The sequence below is a fragment of the Zootoca vivipara genome, chromosome 17 (genome assembly GCF_963506605.1).
Source record: "Zootoca vivipara chromosome 17, rZooViv1.1, whole genome shotgun sequence".
Classification (NCBI taxonomy): Eukaryota; Metazoa; Chordata; class Lepidosauria; order Squamata; family Lacertidae; genus Zootoca; species Zootoca vivipara.
This window is the reverse complement of record NC_083292.1, coordinates 29,092,075-29,109,521: the sequence shown is the minus strand read 5'-3', so window position 1 is coordinate 29,109,521 and position 17,447 is coordinate 29,092,075. Positions and strand designations below refer to the sequence as shown.

At 45.3% G+C, this 17,447-nt stretch overlaps 1 protein-coding gene across 1 annotated transcript in view; it reads left to right on the top strand.

Moving 5' to 3' along the window:
* The first annotated feature begins 1,417 nt into the window (after positions 1-1,417).
* The window catches only part of LOC118076228 (cation channel sperm-associated protein 1), a 19,998-nt gene continuing 3,968 nt past the window's right edge, over positions 1,418-17,447 (top strand). Inside the window, exons 1-9 of the mRNA XM_060269845.1 lie at positions 1,418-1,703; positions 8,297-8,638; positions 9,789-9,902; positions 10,395-10,554; positions 12,373-12,464; positions 12,866-13,009; positions 13,379-13,442; positions 16,098-16,170; positions 17,129-17,186. Coding sequence (XP_060125828.1) covers positions 1,418-1,703; positions 8,297-8,638; positions 9,789-9,902; positions 10,395-10,554; positions 12,373-12,464; positions 12,866-13,009; positions 13,379-13,442; positions 16,098-16,170; positions 17,129-17,186 — 1,333 coding nt within the window. The remainder of the gene's footprint in view (positions 1,704-8,296; positions 8,639-9,788; positions 9,903-10,394; positions 10,555-12,372; positions 12,465-12,865; positions 13,010-13,378; positions 13,443-16,097; positions 16,171-17,128; positions 17,187-17,447) is intronic.

Below are 17,447 nucleotides of genomic sequence, written 5' to 3'. Positions count from 1 at the left end.
CCGTGTCGTACGAGGTACTAACGGAAGGGGGGCAATGTTGGCGCCGCCACTGCGACCAGCTACGGCGACGATTCCCAGGAGGAACCCGGGAGGAGAGCGGGACAGAGGGGTCCCAAGGGGACAGCAGGGCAGTGAGGCCTGTAGAGCGAGAGGGGTGGGCAGGGGAAGCAGAAGCAGTAGGCACAGAGGGGCGCCCCGAGGCTGGAAGGACACCGGAACCAGAGCCACAACCTAGTGGTTCAGTGGCGCCAGACCAGACAGCCCCGGCACAGCCAGCAGCCTCGGAACACGAGCCAGAACCAGAACCCCTGACCAAGGAACACCCCAGGCCACAACGCACACGGAGGCGGCCAGCAGACCTTGGGGACTACGAATGCAACTTCCCGGGCAGGACTGGAACTTAGAGGGGAGGGGTGTTATGTACTGAGCTGAATCCTAGAACAATAGGATTCAGAATCAGCGGGAGCTACCCAATCCAACTCCAGGTGGAAGTGAATCCGCAACCTGATTGGCCTGCTGGAGCAGCCAATCAGGCGGCTGGCAGAAGTGCATCTGCTACCTGATTGGCCTGTAGGAGCAGCCAATCAGGCTGCAGGCAGAAGTCAATCCACAATATAATTGGCCCACAGGTGTAGCCCTGAAGTAGCCAATCACGCAAGGCCCATTGTGTAAATAATGTATATAAGTAGATGGTTTTGGGAAAAGAGCCATTCTTCTTCTCCTCTTCTCCTTGATGACTATGAGCTGAATAAAGAGCATGAAATTCACTCTCGACTCCGAGTACATTTCAGTTTCCCTTCTAGGTAACATTCCAGGGGCCACATACACAGGTAAGTAGAGCCAAGGGCAAAAGTGGATGGAGCACTCATGCCAGAGTGCCAGAATGAAAGCTGCTTGTGTTTTGTCCCACAAGATCACAAAACAAGCATCATTTAGTTTCGTGCTCGCATGCAGGCGCAAGTGCTTGGGACCAAAAAAGGAGCACCCCGATTTTGGTCCCCATGACGTTGGAGGGCATGAGTACAGTAATGTGTTGCCAACCTGTTTCTGAAACTTTCCCCACCTTCTTGTAGTGGGATTGGTTTGCTTTTCTGTTATTGGTTATGATTCCTTACATGGTCAGTTTGGGGGGGGGATGTAAAAATAAAATGTGGAGAGGGGCAGGGGATCTGCGGCCTGCCCCACAGACCTGGGCCTTAGGCTCCATAGGCTGTCTGCTAACACCGCTGCTTCTGACTGCCTTTGCATCCTTTCTTTGCCTCACGATGGCATCACAAAGAGCTGCCAAGGCTCCTCATTCGGAAGCCTGGGGCCTTCCGTGTTCCAGGTTCGCCACAGCGCAGCCTGGAGAAGCAGACTGGGAGGACACTTCTAGGCAGGCGCGTTTGAGCTGCGAGGGCTCCTTCAATTCGCCACCATGAATTACCTCACCGTGCCCGCCATGTCCTCTGTGCCTCAGATGGAGAAAATGCTGACCCAGGAGCAGGGCCAAGCCCAGGGTCCAGGCGCCGGAGTGCCTGGGACTTCCAGCTTTGGGCCTGGGCAGTTACCCTCACCCCACCCACAGTATTCCACGGTCCTGGCCGTCAGCCCCATGTCGCCCTTCATGAAAGGGTCCAGGAGATACAGCAGCAGGAGCAGCAGAGGCAGCAAGAGGTCAAGGCAAGGATCCAAAGCCGTAAACACAGGACCGAGAGCCAAAAGTGAGGGGGCGATTCCAGGGGTGCATTTAGACTTAACATTAGTGCTGTGGGCCTCCCCACCAGACCCATTTTTAGATGGCCATGTGTATTATTACTTAACTTCCTTCAAAATGGGGTGAGCCAGCATCGCTGCTTTTTCTAGGATCTGCTTTATACCGAATCGGACCACCGGACATGGAGCCCAGGGTTGTCTGCATCAAGAGTGGGGAGCCTTTTCTAGTCAGGGCCCCGATCCTTAGCTCCCCAAACCCTGGCAGGCCAGCTGCAGGAGCCACCTGTCAGTCACCTGGCATCCCTACGATGACAGGCGATGTCATGCTTTGAAGCAGCGGTGCCAACTTGAATAACGTATTTGGGGGTAGATAAACCCTGCGCCCAATCTTAGCAATAGACGTACTTGGTACTGATGAAGGGTTATTCCCCCACCCCACCCCAACCCACTTTTTATCCCCAAAACAGCTCTGTGAGGTTGACTGGTCTCAGAAACTGCGACTTGGCCAGGGCTGCTCTGAATTCTTAAAGCTAAAAAGGGACATGAACCCAACTCTCCCCAAGCCCAAGTTTGTAGGCATATGGGTGCCTTCCAGCTCGCACCAAAGCAACAGCTACCGGTTGCAAAATTATGCATTTGCCTGCTTGAGCATATTTTTAGGGCCTGCCTAATTTCTGCGACATTATTATTATTATTACTATTATTATTAATATACCGCCCTATACCTGGAGGTCTCAGGGCAGTTCACAGAAGAGATCAACCTAAGTTGCTTTAAATTGCTTTTAAATATTGTGTTTTAATTATAACCTGCCCTGGAACCTTGGGGTAAAGGGTGCATTAACAACAACAACAACAACAACAACAACAACAACAACAACAACAACAACTTTTTTCCCCTGAGGGTACTCAATGGTACGCACTACCGGCACCTTATTCCCCCCCCCCAAAATGTTAAAAGTGTGGCACTTTCTGTAACAACTTCATTGTGTGTACTGACACCTATCCCTCCCTTAAAAAAATCAAACACTGATGATGACAACAACAATAATCTGAATTAAGCACTCCTGGTTTAATTCTAAAAAAATGGTAAGTAGCCAGGAGCCACTTCCTCTCTTGTCCTAGCAGAGCTCTAGGACTTACTCCAATCTCAAGGGCTGTAAGAAACAACGTTGGAGGTTTGTGCCCAATCCCAGCTCTCTTGCCCTCCAACAACCCTGTTACAAATTCCTTGCAAAATGAAGTCCAAATGTGGCTTTTATTAGGTGGGGGACCTGGGCCCCTAGGAGTTGGTGGCGCCTCTGCTTTAAAGCCCCAGTTTTCACAAGAGACCTCCTTAGCTCCCAAAAACCCTGGCAGGACGGTTGGAGGGGAAGTTTACATGGGGATTGATCTGTTGGCAGAGTAGCTAAATTGCCGCTAGGAAGCCAGATCTGACTCTTTTATTGAAATTAAAACAAGGTTAAAATATTCAAAGCTTTCACTTGCAGAACACCGTAGCTAAGGAAGAATATATTTACATTCACATACTTATCCAAGCATGGGAATTGCTCCCCCCCCCATAACGTTTATTTGAGTCTAACACACTGTCGAATCTCACGTGCACCTCAGTTTTCAGAACTTTGAAACCGTGTGTGTGTGTGTGTGTGTGTGTGTCTATCTATCTATCTATCTATCTATCATCTATCTATCTATCTATCTATCTATCTATCTATCTATCTATCTATCTATCTATCTATCTATCTATCTATCATCTATCTATCTATTTGCTGGTGAATGTAAATGTTGCATTGAATCTAATGCACACCTTAGTATTCGCAACATAACTTGGCCAAAGAAGATGAACATTAGATTCAAGTAAATACGGTAGTTGAAGACTCTTCCGTAAATATTCAAACTAACTCGGTCTGTCTGTCTTTCCAATCCTGGCACTCAGCCTTCTGTACATTACCCAGCTAACCCATGCAGCTCCTTCCAAGAGGTTTCCACTTCTCCTCCGTGTGTGTGTGTGTGTGTGTGTGTGTGTATGTGTTTGTATCTATCTATCTATCTATCTATCTATCTATCTATCTATCTATCTATCTATCTATCTATCTATCATCTATCTATCTGTCTATCTGTCTATCTATCTACTGTATCTATTTGCTGGTGAATGTAAATGTGCCATTGAATCTAATGCACACCTTAGTATTTGCAATGTAATTTGGCCAAAGAAGGTGAACATTAGATTCAAGTAAATACGGTAGTTGAAGAGTCTTCCGTAAATATTCAAACTAACTCGGTCTGTCTGTCTTTCCAATCCTGGCACTCAGCCTTCTGTACATTACCCAGCTAACCCATGCAGCTCCTTCCAAGAGGTTTCCACTTCTCCTTACAGCCTCTTTGGGAGAACACCAGATTCTGTACTTGTTTTTGTCACATTCATTCACAGACAAACATTAGCACTCTTCTCCTCTATTGAATATCAGACCCTGCAGGTGTCCCTATTTTCCAGGGACAGCCTCGGATTTACAGAAGCTGTTCCAGGTTCAAATTTGATATTCTATTCCTTCGGACGTCCCTATATTCATTGGAGAAATGTTGGCGGGTATGGAGTTATGCAACCCCCATGCCAAGGAGATAAGTAAATATGCAGCCTTTAGAAGACATCTGAAGGCAACCCTGTATAGGGAAGATTTTTAATGCTCAATGTTTCATTATGTTTTTTTATATATGTTGGAAGCTGCCTAGAGTGGTTGGGGCAACCCAGGCAGATGGGTGGGGTATAATAATAATAGGATGTCCCTATTTTTGTCGGAGAAATGTTGGAGGGTGTATTGCATTTAGAGAGTTCTCTCTTTTCTTCAGTGTTCATGGAGATGCAGCCAAAACAAAATGGAGAATGTAATAAGATGCCTCCCATGTGAACAGAATTAACCAATCACATGAGAGTTACTGGGAAACATTCCAGAATTAAACACACATTCATGCATTTAAGCATTCCCAATTTCAGTAAAATAAATCACTGTACTTAATACGGTCTCCTCTGGAGGAGGAGGAGCTCAGCCTAACTCCGGGAATGATTACTTGGAACTGTGGGACTTAGTCTCCAACATGGGTGCTGTAGGGAGGTATGTAAGAAGGGATTTATTTCTGTCCCACCCACAATTCGTCACATTCAGCAGGTATAACAACAACAACAACAACAACAACAAAAACAACAAATTATTATTATTATTATTATTATTATTATTATTATTATTATTATTATTATTTATACCCCGCCCATCTTGCTGGGTTTCCCCAGGCACTCTGTGAGGCTTCCAACATACCGGTAATATTAAAATACGATAGTCTTTCAGATATTAAAAGCTTCCTTAAACAGGGCTGCCTTCAGATGTCTTCTAAAAGTCTGGGAGTTATTTTTCTCTTTGACATCTGATGGGAGGGCGTTCCACAGGGTGGGTGCCACTACTGAGAAGGCCCTCTGCCTGGTTCCCTGCAACTTGGCTTCTCGCAGTGAGGGAACCACCAGAAGGCCCTCGGCACTGGACCTCAGTGTCCGGGCAGAACGATGGAGGTGGAGACGCTCCTTCAGGTATACTGGACCGAGGCCGTCATGTGGTACAGCATGAAACTCTTTTACACACACACACACACACACACACACACACACACACATATATATATGAAAAACAAAAGCACATAAAAACAAACCACATGGGAAACACCCCACATGGGGTACAAAAATAAATAAATGCACAGAATACAGGCATACAAAAAGAATAACATTCAAAAATAAAAACAATAAAAAGAAACAAAAAATATAATCCTGTTTATATATCTAAATCTCTGACATTGTTGACTTCCTAGCTGCGTTTCATTATATGTCATCTTTAGTAATTTCTAAATCTTGTTTTTACATACATAACCTATTTTAACTTTTATTTCACATTTCATAATCCGTTCAAGTCTTGATTAACACTTATATCTAAATTTTACTATATTAAAAAATAAAAAATATCAACAAATTCTTTTCTACAACCTCTATGTACTTCCAAATCTTAAACATTTTCAATATTGCACTTATTTTTCAAATAAATTTTAAATTTCTTCCAATCTTCTTCTACCTCTGGTCACGGAGTCTCCCAGTCAATTCAGCTAGTTCCATAAATTCGATCATCTTCGACTGCCACTCATCCACTGTAGGTAGATCTTCATTCTTCCAATTCCTAGCCAATAATATTCTCGCTGCTGTTGTGGCATACAGAAAAAACGTAACATCTTTCTTACGTATTTCCTCTCTAACTATCCCAAAGTAAAAAAGCTTCTGGTTTCTTACCAAAAGTGTTTTTCAACACTTTTTTCATTTCATTATAAATCTTTTCCCAGAAAATCTTTACTTTTACCTTTTACCACATATGGAAAAAGGTTCCTTCTTGCTTCTTACATTTCTAACATTTGTTATCATTCTTGTGGTAAATCTTAGCTAATTTTACCGGTGTAAGATACCATCTATACATCATTTTCACCATATTTTCTCTTAAAGTGTTACACGCGGTAAACTTCATATTCTTCTTCCACAACCTTTCCCAATCCTCTATCATAATATTGCGACCCACATCATTTGCCCATTTGATCATTACAGATTTCTTTTGTTCGTCTTTCATATGCCATTCCAACAATAAATTATACATCTTTGAAAGATTCTTAGTTTTAGATTCTAACAACTCCGTTTCCAATTTTGACTTTTTTATTTGAAAAACTACTTTTTTAATCAAATTTATACATTTCATTTATTTGATAATACTGTAACCAATCATTTACATTGCTTTTTAACTGTTCATAAGTTTTTAACTTTAAAGTTAAAGTTAAAAGTTCTTCCATCAATATATCTTTGTACTTTAACCACTTGGTTTCCATATTCAATTTTTTCTGTGCCTTGGCCTCAAAAGGTGAAATCCACCTGGGTGTTTTCCTTTCTAATAAATCCTTGTATCTAATCCATACATTATACAATGACTTTCTGATAATATGACATTTGAATCCTTTATGAACCTTGATTTTATCATACCACAAATATGCATGCCAACCAAATGCGTTATCATGACCTTCCAAATTCAATACATCTACATTCTCAAGTAAAAACCATTCTTTCATCCAGCAAAGTGCTGCGGCTTCAAAATATAACTTTAAATCCGGCAGGGAAAAACCTCCTCTCTCCTTAGCATCCGTTAACTATTTATATTTAATTCTTTCCCCCCCTGCCATATAAATTTTGATAACACCCTTTGTCATTCTTTAAAACAGCCTAAATTATCAACAATAGGTAATACCTGAAATAGAAACAACATATTTGGCAATACATTCTTTTTTATCACAGCTATTTGGCCCAATAAGGATAATTTCAAATTTGACCACGTTTCCAAATCTCTCTTAATTTCACTCCACAATTTTTGATAATTGTTTTTAAATAAATTTATATTTTTCTCAGTCATATTCACTCCCAGATATTTCACCTTTTTAACAAATGTCAAACCTGTGGTATTCTGTAAACTCTTTTTCTTCTGGTGTTAATTTTTTTGCGAAAACTTTGGTTAGCTTAAACCCTGCAAGCTGTCCGAACTCCTGAATTATTTCCAGTGCTTTCACTGCACTGGTCTCCGGGTCTTGTAATGTCAATACTAGGTCATCTGCAAAGGCTTTTAATTTGTACTGTTTTGATCCCACTCCTATCCCTTTCACCTCCTCCTCATTCCTAATCATGTTCAGCAAAACCTCCAGGACTGTTATGCAAAGTAGAGGGGAAAGTGGGCACCCTTGCCTGGTTCCCTTTTCTATTCTAATTTCCTCTGGTACCACATTGTTCACAATAATTTTCACTTTCTCTTCAGAATAAATCGCCTTTATACCACTAATAAACCCCTCCCCCACCTCCATCTTTTCCAAAAAAATTATCATAAAACTCCAAGAAACATTATCAAAAGCTTTCTCTGCATCAATAAAAATTAATACTGCTTTGGTATTTATTTTTACCTCCAGCCTTTCCAACACATCAACCACATTTCTTATGTTATCTTTCATATGTCTTGCGGGCAAAAAACCCGCCTGATCTTGGTGTATTTGATCGTTTAACACCCTTTTAAACCTTGAGGCCAGAATACTTGCAAAAATTTTATAACCCACATTTAAAAGGGAGATTTGGTGGTAATTCTTCATCTGAGTTCTATCTGCCTCTGGTTTTAGAATCAGAGTTACAAAAGCTTCTCTCCAGGTCTCGGGTGCTTTCATGCGTACAGCATGAAACTCTTGATCAGAGGTCGGCAAGGTTTACCCGGGTGGGAGGATGCCCGTGCACATACACTTGAGCTATTTCTGGTGCTCCTGCGACCTGGAAGTGCGCTGGAAATAGCGTTCATGCATGTGTATGGGCGTGCGCTCCCGCACACTCTCCTGCACTCCGGCCCACCGCAGCATCAGCACTGCAGGCACCGGCCCGAAGCGCCGTAAGTTTGGGGACCCCGATCTAGTCCAACCCTCTGCAATGCAGGAATATGCCGCTGTTGCATACAATAATCAAACCTGCAACCTTGGCATTGTCAGCACCACGCTCTATCCAACTGAGCTACTCAGGCCCTTGTTGCAGGGGACAACCTCATGCGGTCTGAGAAACTGGGTGAGGGGAATAGCTGCCTCCGCTGCCCTCACCCTCAAACGATTCTTCCTCCCTCTCTAACTCTAGCAAAGCAGGGCCGCCATCGTCACAAGAGGAAGCACAGACGAATGACGCTGAGAGAGATGGTGGCGTATGCCTGGCAGAAGATCCACCCAAAACTCGTCTTGCTGCATAAGATCATCTACGACTTGACTCAGTCTTTCATCTTTGACTTCCTAATCTGCTCTGTGGTTGCTATCAATACCATATTGCTAGTGGCTCAAACGTTTGCGGTGGTTGAAATTCGGGGAGGTCAGTCCACAGGAGAGGCATTTCTTTCCTCATAAATAATCCTGCTCCGTAGACTTCTTCTGAATAATAATAATATAATAATTTATTATTTATACCCCGCCCATCTGGCTGGGTTTCCCCAGCCACTCTGGGCGGCTTCCAACAGAAAAATAAAATAATCGATTAAACATTAAAAGCCTGCCTAAACAGGGCTGCCTTCAGATGTCTTCTAAAAATCTAGTACCTCTTTTTCTCTTTGACATCTGATGGGAGGGCGTTCCACAGGGCGGGCGCCACTACCAAGAAGGCCCTCTGCCTAGTTCCTTGCAACTTGGCTTCTCGCAACGAGGGAACCCGCCAGAAGGACCTCATTGTCCAGGCAGAACGATGGGGGTGGAGACGCTCCTTCAGGTATACTGGGCCGAGGCCATTTAGGGCTTTAAAGGTCAGCACCAACACTTTGAATTGTGCTCGGAAACGTACTGGGAGCCAATGTAGATCTTTCAAGACTGGTGTTATGTGGTCTCGGCGGCCGCTCCCAGTCACCAGTCTAGCTGCCACATTCTGGATTAGTTGTAGTTTCCGGATCACCAGGGCTGGCCCTATGGCAAGGCTGGGTGGCACCGGATGCCGGGGGGGCGCCAAATATGCTTAAGACGGCCCTGCGGATCACCTTCAAAGGTAGCCCCACAAAGAGCGCATGAATGCTGGGTATTGACCAGAGCATGCTTTGGTTTCAATTAGGCCAGGGGCTTTAGTCCTGCCCCAAGGAGAACTTCTCTCCTCCCAGACTCTGACAGCTGGCCCTCAGGAGAGATCCCCACAGTTGGAAGCCATATTGACCCGAGGGCCTTGTATCTGCAGAATAAGGCACTGGCCCTTTCAGGAAGCAACGCTAGTCAGTGATTACCTATCCCCGATAGAAACCAGCCAATTGCTTCAGAACCTTGCTGAGACCACTTCAGAGTTTGGCCTTGCCTTTAGGGGCATTATCTGTGGTCCTGCACCCACACCTTTATCTCCTGTGGAGATTCAACCAGGGACTACTGCCCCCACTCCCCGCTTAGGCTACCCACCCTCTTATCTCCACAGATCACAGCAGCTTTCATCATGGAGGAGAGTGGCTTTCTCACAATCAATGGTTCTCTCTTTCTCTCCTCTCTTGCACCAGAATGGTTCTTTGCTGCCATGGATCCTGCCTTCCTTTCTATCTACGTGTTCGAGGCCGTCCTCAAGCTCATTGCGTTGGGCTTCGACTATTTCCGCGACCCGTGGAATGACATTGGTGGGTCTTTTTGCAGGGTGGTCAAGGGGGTATAGACAGGCGCTGAGGCCAGTGCTATGTTTCTAGAAAAAGAGGTGCCGGAACCCACCATGGACGCCTCTCTTGTTCTCTTATCATGGCAATGGCGCCCACCTGAGAGGTGCAGGAACTGAGTTTTGGCAGGTTGAAGCTGAGAGAAAAAGCCCTGGCTGATACCAAGGGATTCCAGGGCAAACAATTTAATTAGCAGACTGCCTGAGAATAGCAACATGTGCAGAACTAACAGCAGACCCTTCTCAAATGATGAGGAGGTTGGTACCAAGCGAACACAAGATTCAGGGGTAGAAATCAGCTATGTGTTGTTGTTTTCTCTGGAATGCCTGTAATGTTATACTAGTTGTATAAGCTTAACGCTGCTTCCATGCTACACTTGCCAGCTCAGCTGACAGCCTGAAGCACCGTTTCATGTGGGTCTGCCTTAATTCCTATGTTTCCTCTTCTTCCCCTCACCAGATTTCTTCATTATGTGCATCACGGTGGTGGATTTTATACTTCCCTTGCTCCTCACCACCAGAATGACCAAAGGCGGCAACTCACTCAACATCTTCCGGGTCCTCAAAATCTGCAAGGCCGTCCGTGCTATCCGTGCCATTCGCTTCCTGCTCACCTTCCGGTTAGTGCCAACATTTCGAGGTGGGGGTGGGGGAGGGGAATAGAAGAGCTCCTTGGCGCCTCCATATACAGTGGTACCTCTACTTACAAATTCAATGCATTCCGAATGCACATTCGTAAGTCGAAAAATTTGTAAGTCGAATCCCATAGGAATGCATTGGGAGAAAAAATTCGTGTAGAAGCAACCCTATCTAAAAATTCGTAAGTAGAAAAAATCCTATCTAAAGCGCATCCAAGATAGCGGGCGAAGCTCCATTCGTAAGTAGAAAAATTCATAAGTAGAGTTATTCGTAAGTAGAGGTACCACTGTAGTCAATATTTCGCAAGAGGGCTTCCAGCATATACCAGGACCCTCCCGTCCTGTACCTTGAAAGCATTCTTCTATCACTGTCCACAAAGAATATTTGGAACTGTAATTTGCTCAATAAATGGGTCACCTAGAGCAGTGGTCCGGTACTGGTCTGTGGATCAAATGGTACCAGGCCACCCAAGGAACATTAAATAAAATTACAGTGGTACCTCCTTTTACAAACAGTCCCGTTTATGAATGCTGCAGACCCGGGTTCCGCGGCGTTGGATGCGCAGACGCGATCTGCGCAGCTCGCACATGTGCAGAAGCGATCTGCGCAGCGCACACGTTTGCAAAAGTGCTCTATGGGCGCTTTGCGCACGCGCAGAACATGCCTTCGGGGAACGAACGCCTCCGTTTACGAACGCCTCTGTGGAACGGATCGCGTTCGTAAACCGAGGTTCCACTGTACCGTATATACTCGAGTCTCTTACAGGGAGGGCTCAGGGGAGGGGGCATATTCAGGGAGGAATTAAGGGGGGAAGGGGGCAGATTCTGGGAAGGTTTCAGGGGTGGGTAGTTTCAGGGTGGGCAGTTTCTATGGTGGACAGAGCTGGGTGGGATGGGGGCAAAAGCGACAGCTTCTCCGGGGCTGAGCTGGGCTCTCGCTTTGCTTGCTTTTAACTGGAGGAGCTCACAGAAGGAAGGAAGGCAGGCAAGTAGGCAAGACAGGCGTACACTCAGACCTTAACCCTGGAGGAGAGCCGCAGCCTCCTCCCACCCGCCTCTTGCTCTATCCCAGCGAGAGGCAGCGGCGGGAGGAGAGAGCTGCCCACAGCGTGTAAGTAAGAGCGTGTAAGTGGCTGCATGTCTGTGCAAGAAGAAGATCAACTGCTAGAGATTGCAAATGACGGCGGCCTTAAAACTACGTTCGAGACAACAACTCTGCCGGTGTTCTGGATTAAAGTCATGGCGGAATACCCTGAGATTGCCACCACAGCACTTAAATCCCTATTGCCATTTCCGACAACCTATCTGTGTGAAGCGGGGTTTTCTGCATTGACAGCAACCAAAACAAAACAACAGAATTAACTGGACATAAGCAACACACTTCAGGTGTCATTGTCTCCTTATTACATTGTCTCCTTATTTGTCTTGTTGCAAAGAAACAAGCTCAGGGTTCTCATTGATTTAGTGTTCTAGTGAGTTAAAATGTTAAATCACTTTATATTAATTTTTTGGTGTAACTGTATTTTATTTTGAAGGCATGTTTAAATACAATTAACATTATTAAATCAAAACAATCTAAATAAAATATAAACAATCAACGTCCCCTCCTCAGCGGGCCGCGGTAAAATTATCAAACGTTGACTGGTCTGCAATGATAAAAAGGTTGGGTAGCACTAATCTAGAGGAACCCATAGCAACTTCCCAGGTTTTAGAAGGTGGGGTGTGGGGCAGAAGGGTTGACAGCAACTGACCTTACAACCCTACCTAACTCTCTATTTCTTTGTTTGTTTTTCCATGTAGAGTGATGGAGAACCTCCAGGACGTCGCAAGCACTTTTATGCTTTCCTCCCAGGCCATCGGAGCCATTATTCTGCTCATGTTCTCTTTCCTCTGTATCCTCCCAGGAAAGAGCAGAATGGAGAGGGAAGATTCCAGGTGCAGCTGGTGCCAATTGGGACTGGTAGGGCAGAAGGCAGGGAGGCCAGCAGTAGGTGGCGCCAGAGCCAATGAGAGACAGAGGCCATTAATTCTAGTTCCTCCTCCTCCTCCTCCTCCTCCTCCTCCTCCTCCTCCTCCTCCCTGCTGAGCTCTAACAAGGGCAACACTGAGATCTGCCTTCTTCCGCTCCACAAAATTTTACTGTCACTGATTTCTGTCATGTCATCCTATGATGATGGAATTCCGCAGGTTAATTACAAAACCTTGGAAGAGGCAAAGGGATGGTGTTCTCCCAAAATCCTGCATTTCCAAGGCTGATTATTTCGTTCCTTAGCCCCCGCCTTCCACCCGTCAGTCATGTCTTCCGTGGTGCTGCGTGACATGTTCAATGAAGCTGACGAAAAACACTTCGGAGACCTCTTCAACACCATCTTCACACTTTTCCAGCTCTTCACTTTGGATGACTGGTCCCTCATCTACCTTAAATGTCAAGAAGCAGGTGAGGGAAGAGGATGCTTGTCAGGGGGGTGCATAGAACAGGCATCCCCAAACTGTGGCCCTCCAGATGTTTGGGCCTACAACTCCCATGATCCCTAGCTAACAGGACCAGTGGTCGGGGAAGATGGGAATTGTAGTCCAAAACATCTGGAGGCCCGAAGTTTGGGGAGGCCTGGCATAGAACGTAGCACAGTTTTAAGCACAATCAGTTTAAAAAAATACAACCGACCCAGCCTCGTGTCAAGATTGAAGAGCAAGATGGGAATTGGGGGGGGGGATCCATGCCAATATGTTAAACGTGGAGATTTCCTGAAAAACCCACCCGTAGGCAGCAGCATCACCCACAGACCCCATATGTATTTCTTTCCAGGTTCCTGGTACATCATCATCTTCCTGATCATCTACATCCTTGTGGAGTACTTCTTGCTTCTCAAGTAAGTCTAGTCTCCTCAGGCTTTTGACTTACTGGAGAGGACCTTGGATGGGAGGTCAAGGGAAGGTTTGTTGATTTATCACATTTATATCATGCTTCTCCTCCAAGGCGCTCAAGGTAGCATACATTGTTCACTGCCCACCCGCCCGCCCGCCCGCCCACACCACCACCACCCCGGAATTTTATCCTCACAATATCCCTGTTAGCAGTTCTGGGTTAAGATTCATGAAGAATTAAAAAATATATATTTAAAACGACAATTCACAAAAAAACAGAGGCATACTTACTGGGCTTACTAACAGATGACATCCCAAAAGGAATATATTTCATTACGGGACAGCAGTGACAAGAATATTAATCACTAAGAATTGAAAAACATCAACAATACTGTACCAGTATTGTCAGAATGGAGATCAAAAATTTGTGAGTTCATGATAATGGCAAAATTAACAGTATTAGTAAGAGGAGGCTCTATCCAGAAAGCTAATAAAGAATGGGAAAGCGTAGAATTATATATGAAAGAAAGTTAATAAAGAATAGGAAAGTGAAGAAAGATAGATTAAGAAATAGGGAAAGGGAAAGTAGGCAATAGGAAATAGAGTAGATTTTGAATCGCAAGGTAATTGGATAATAAAAAGATTGTGTATATCAAGAATAAAAATAAACAACATAGCAGAATAAAATAGGTAAATACCAATAATATCGCACAGAGGTGAGGGAAGTAGGGATGCAGGGGGGGGAGGGAGGAGCGGAGGGATGGGGGGAATTATAAGTAGTGATTGAAGGGGTATTAAATATTAAAGATCAAGGTGATGGAGGTTGTTAATTATGTGATTTCTTCTTTTATTGTATTTGTAAGGGGGAAGGCTTATAGGGAACAAACCCCCCCCCCATCAGGTTGAGTTCCTCTTAGAGCAGTTCCCAAGTCCAGCAGCAGATCAGATTACAGGAGTCAGGGAGAGACAATGCTATAGCAGTGTCAAATAGCCTCCACACTGAGTAGAGAGGGAGGAAGCTGGGGAGGAAGGGACCCGAGAGCAGTGAGAGGGACGGCCCTTCCCCCCCCCCCCGACGCCTGAATTGAGGTGTACAGCATCCCGTAGGACAAGGGGGAGGTGCTTTGGAGTTCCCAAGCTGTTATGTTGGGTGCGAAATAGAAAGAAGCCATTGCGAGGTTCTGACTCAGACTAAGCAGACATGCTTTCCAGGCACTTTGCACTGTAAATAGAATGCACAATAAAAAACATCTTAAAGACAAGCAGATGTGGAGAATCGTTACTCAAGAGCAGCCGCAAGAACCTCTTACAGTATTGATGTATTGTCTTATCTATTTATTTGTGTTATTCTTTATTTGTGTTGATATAATTCTTAATAAAGATTATTTTTTTAAAAAAAATCATTCCAGCAGCACCTTAAAGACCAATCAAGTTATTATTTTGGTATGAGATTTCGTGTGCATGCACACTTCTTCAGATACACACTTTTAAAAAAAAGATATAGATATAGAGATATAGAGATAGAGATACTGTATATAGATATAGATATAGATATAGATATAGATATAGATATGTGGAAGGACTGGCCCGAGGTTCTCTCTGGCACAGAGGGGGCAATTCTGTGCATGCAAGCCACTCTAGCCTCACCACACTGCTCCGTGCTTCGCCCTGTTGTGGCAGATTTAGTCCTGCCTGAGACAGTGGAGGAGGATCTGCTTGGATACGACCTTGCATCTGGTTTCGGGGGAATGGGATTTGGGTGCCTTAGCTGTCCTCCTGACCCCTGCTTTGAGACCATTGGGCTGAAAAGTTTACCAAACTGGGCAGGGAAATCTGCCATACTCCTTGCGAGCTTCACAACTGAGCACATTTGAACTTGGGATTCTTTGGTCTTAGCCAGACACTCTTAATGCGATTAGCTGTTTACTAAATACTTTGAGCTCTGACTGATCACGCCAGAATGGGGACCGTGTGGGGTGGATTCCAAAAAGCACAGCAAGGTACTGTAAAAGCTTAAGGCGAAAGTAAAAAGTTTTAGATAAACTAAACGCAGCGGTAAGCTCTCTTAAAACCCCGAGACACCCAAGAAAAGACTAAATAACAGCAGGGCCAGCCCAGGACATTTTTGCTGCTTGAGGCACAGCAGAAAATGTTGCTCCCCTGCCACCGCTTCCTCTACTGCCTGAGGCGACTGGAAGCAGCCCACCCAGGGAAGTCCTGCTGCCCCGAACGCAGTGGAGGAGTAAAAGGAGGCCAGAGAGGAGCAAGTGGCAGTAGAGGAAAAGGAAGAGGAGGTAGTGGCAGTGGCAGTGGCAGTGGCAGCACGGGACTGCAGAAGAGGAGGAGGCAAGCGGTGTGCTGGTTCTGCTGCCTGTCCCAACTGAGGCAACTGCCTCACCCAGTCTCATGGGTGGGCCGGCTCTGCATAGCAACGATTGCTATTAAAGCCTTGAGATGCATAAGGGCTCTGTATTGGATTTGTAATCGTTCCTATATATGCAATGTATTTTTAACTGACTTTGTATATCTGATTGTTTTAACTTTTATGAAAGCGATGGTTTTATGTACATTTCCATCGCTCTTTGAGGAAGCAATTAGTAAATTGTGGAATAGAGAACAGTCACAGCCCCGTTGGTACCCTCTCTCCCTTTCTCTTGCAGCTTGGTGATTGCGGTCCTGGTCGACAACTTCCAGATGGCTTTGGTGAAGCGTCAAGAGCTCAAGAGGCAAAAGGTCAGCACAGCTCCCATTGGTGTACCCAGGATTTCTGATGGGTGGGGCAGGACACCCAACCTGTTATCATCCTCTGTCTGGCTCTGTCTATTTCTTTTGACCTCAAGTGCTCAGAAAAATTTCTCAAAATCTTTCTACACTTTATAATTTTAGTTAAGTATTTATTTATTTACTAGGTGGCCCTGACACGCGTTGCTGTGGTTTTTGTGTTAAATGGACCTATTTCTGTTAAATGGACATTCAGAGTCCTCCTTCATTTGGCATACAATCATTCCCCCCAATACGCGTGTTCTGTAAAATTTTGCCCTGTCCCAACCCAGACTCCCCTACCCATGCATGTTCTGTAAAATCCCCCCACCCCGCCCTGACACATTTATCCTACCCAAAGGCATGGTCCTGTAAAAGGCCCATATTTAGTTTGTTGTTGGCTGCGGCCTAGTCAGTTCTCCGGGCTGGGCAATGCTGCGGCCTATTCAGTCTGCTGGGCAATGCTGGGCCCAGTTGGTTGTTGTGGAATTCAGTTGGTTGTTGTGGAATTTTGTGATGTCACCGATTGTCTGCAGCCAATGGAGACGCTGCTTATCCGTTCTTTTCCCCAGCATGCACTTTTGGGTGAGTTGTGTGTTCTGGAACAGGGTTTTTTGTGGTTTTTACTTCGCCCAGGTGTGACATCTGTCTTAGGTAACTTTCTAAGGTCCTTCGGACATTGGCATGTGATGTGTCAAAATTTCACCTCAATCGGTCAAGCGATTTCAGTGAAAAGTGGACATCCACCCCCATGCCCTATTTACATTTTTTTTATATATAGATAGATTTACTTGATTTGGGAGGGGGCAGCACCGTAACCTCCCCCTGGTTATGCCCATGCAAACTGGGGGTTGGCAGGGAATAGCTGTGGCTGGGACTGCCAGGATGAGTGTGCCAATCACTGAGTTGTATTTCTTTCTCCAATTGACAGAAGTCGGTCGAACTGAAGGAGAGCAGTGTGGCAGAGGATGCTTTTGCCAAAGTAGCAGGTAAGAAGAGTCTTTGGGGAGATGGGCAGCAGGCTTTGAGACTGGGCTCAAGCTTTAATGCAGGGGTGAGGAACCTCAGGCCCGAATGTGGCCCTCCAAATATTTCTATCAGCCCCTCGGACTTTCCCTGCAGGCCACACCTGCTCCTTGAGTGTTTTGGCCCACCAGGTGCTCCAGTTCGACCCACAAGGCCATTCCCCACCCACAAACCATACCTGTTTGCCAATCAGCTGACATCACATTAGGTGTCCTTTCCATGCT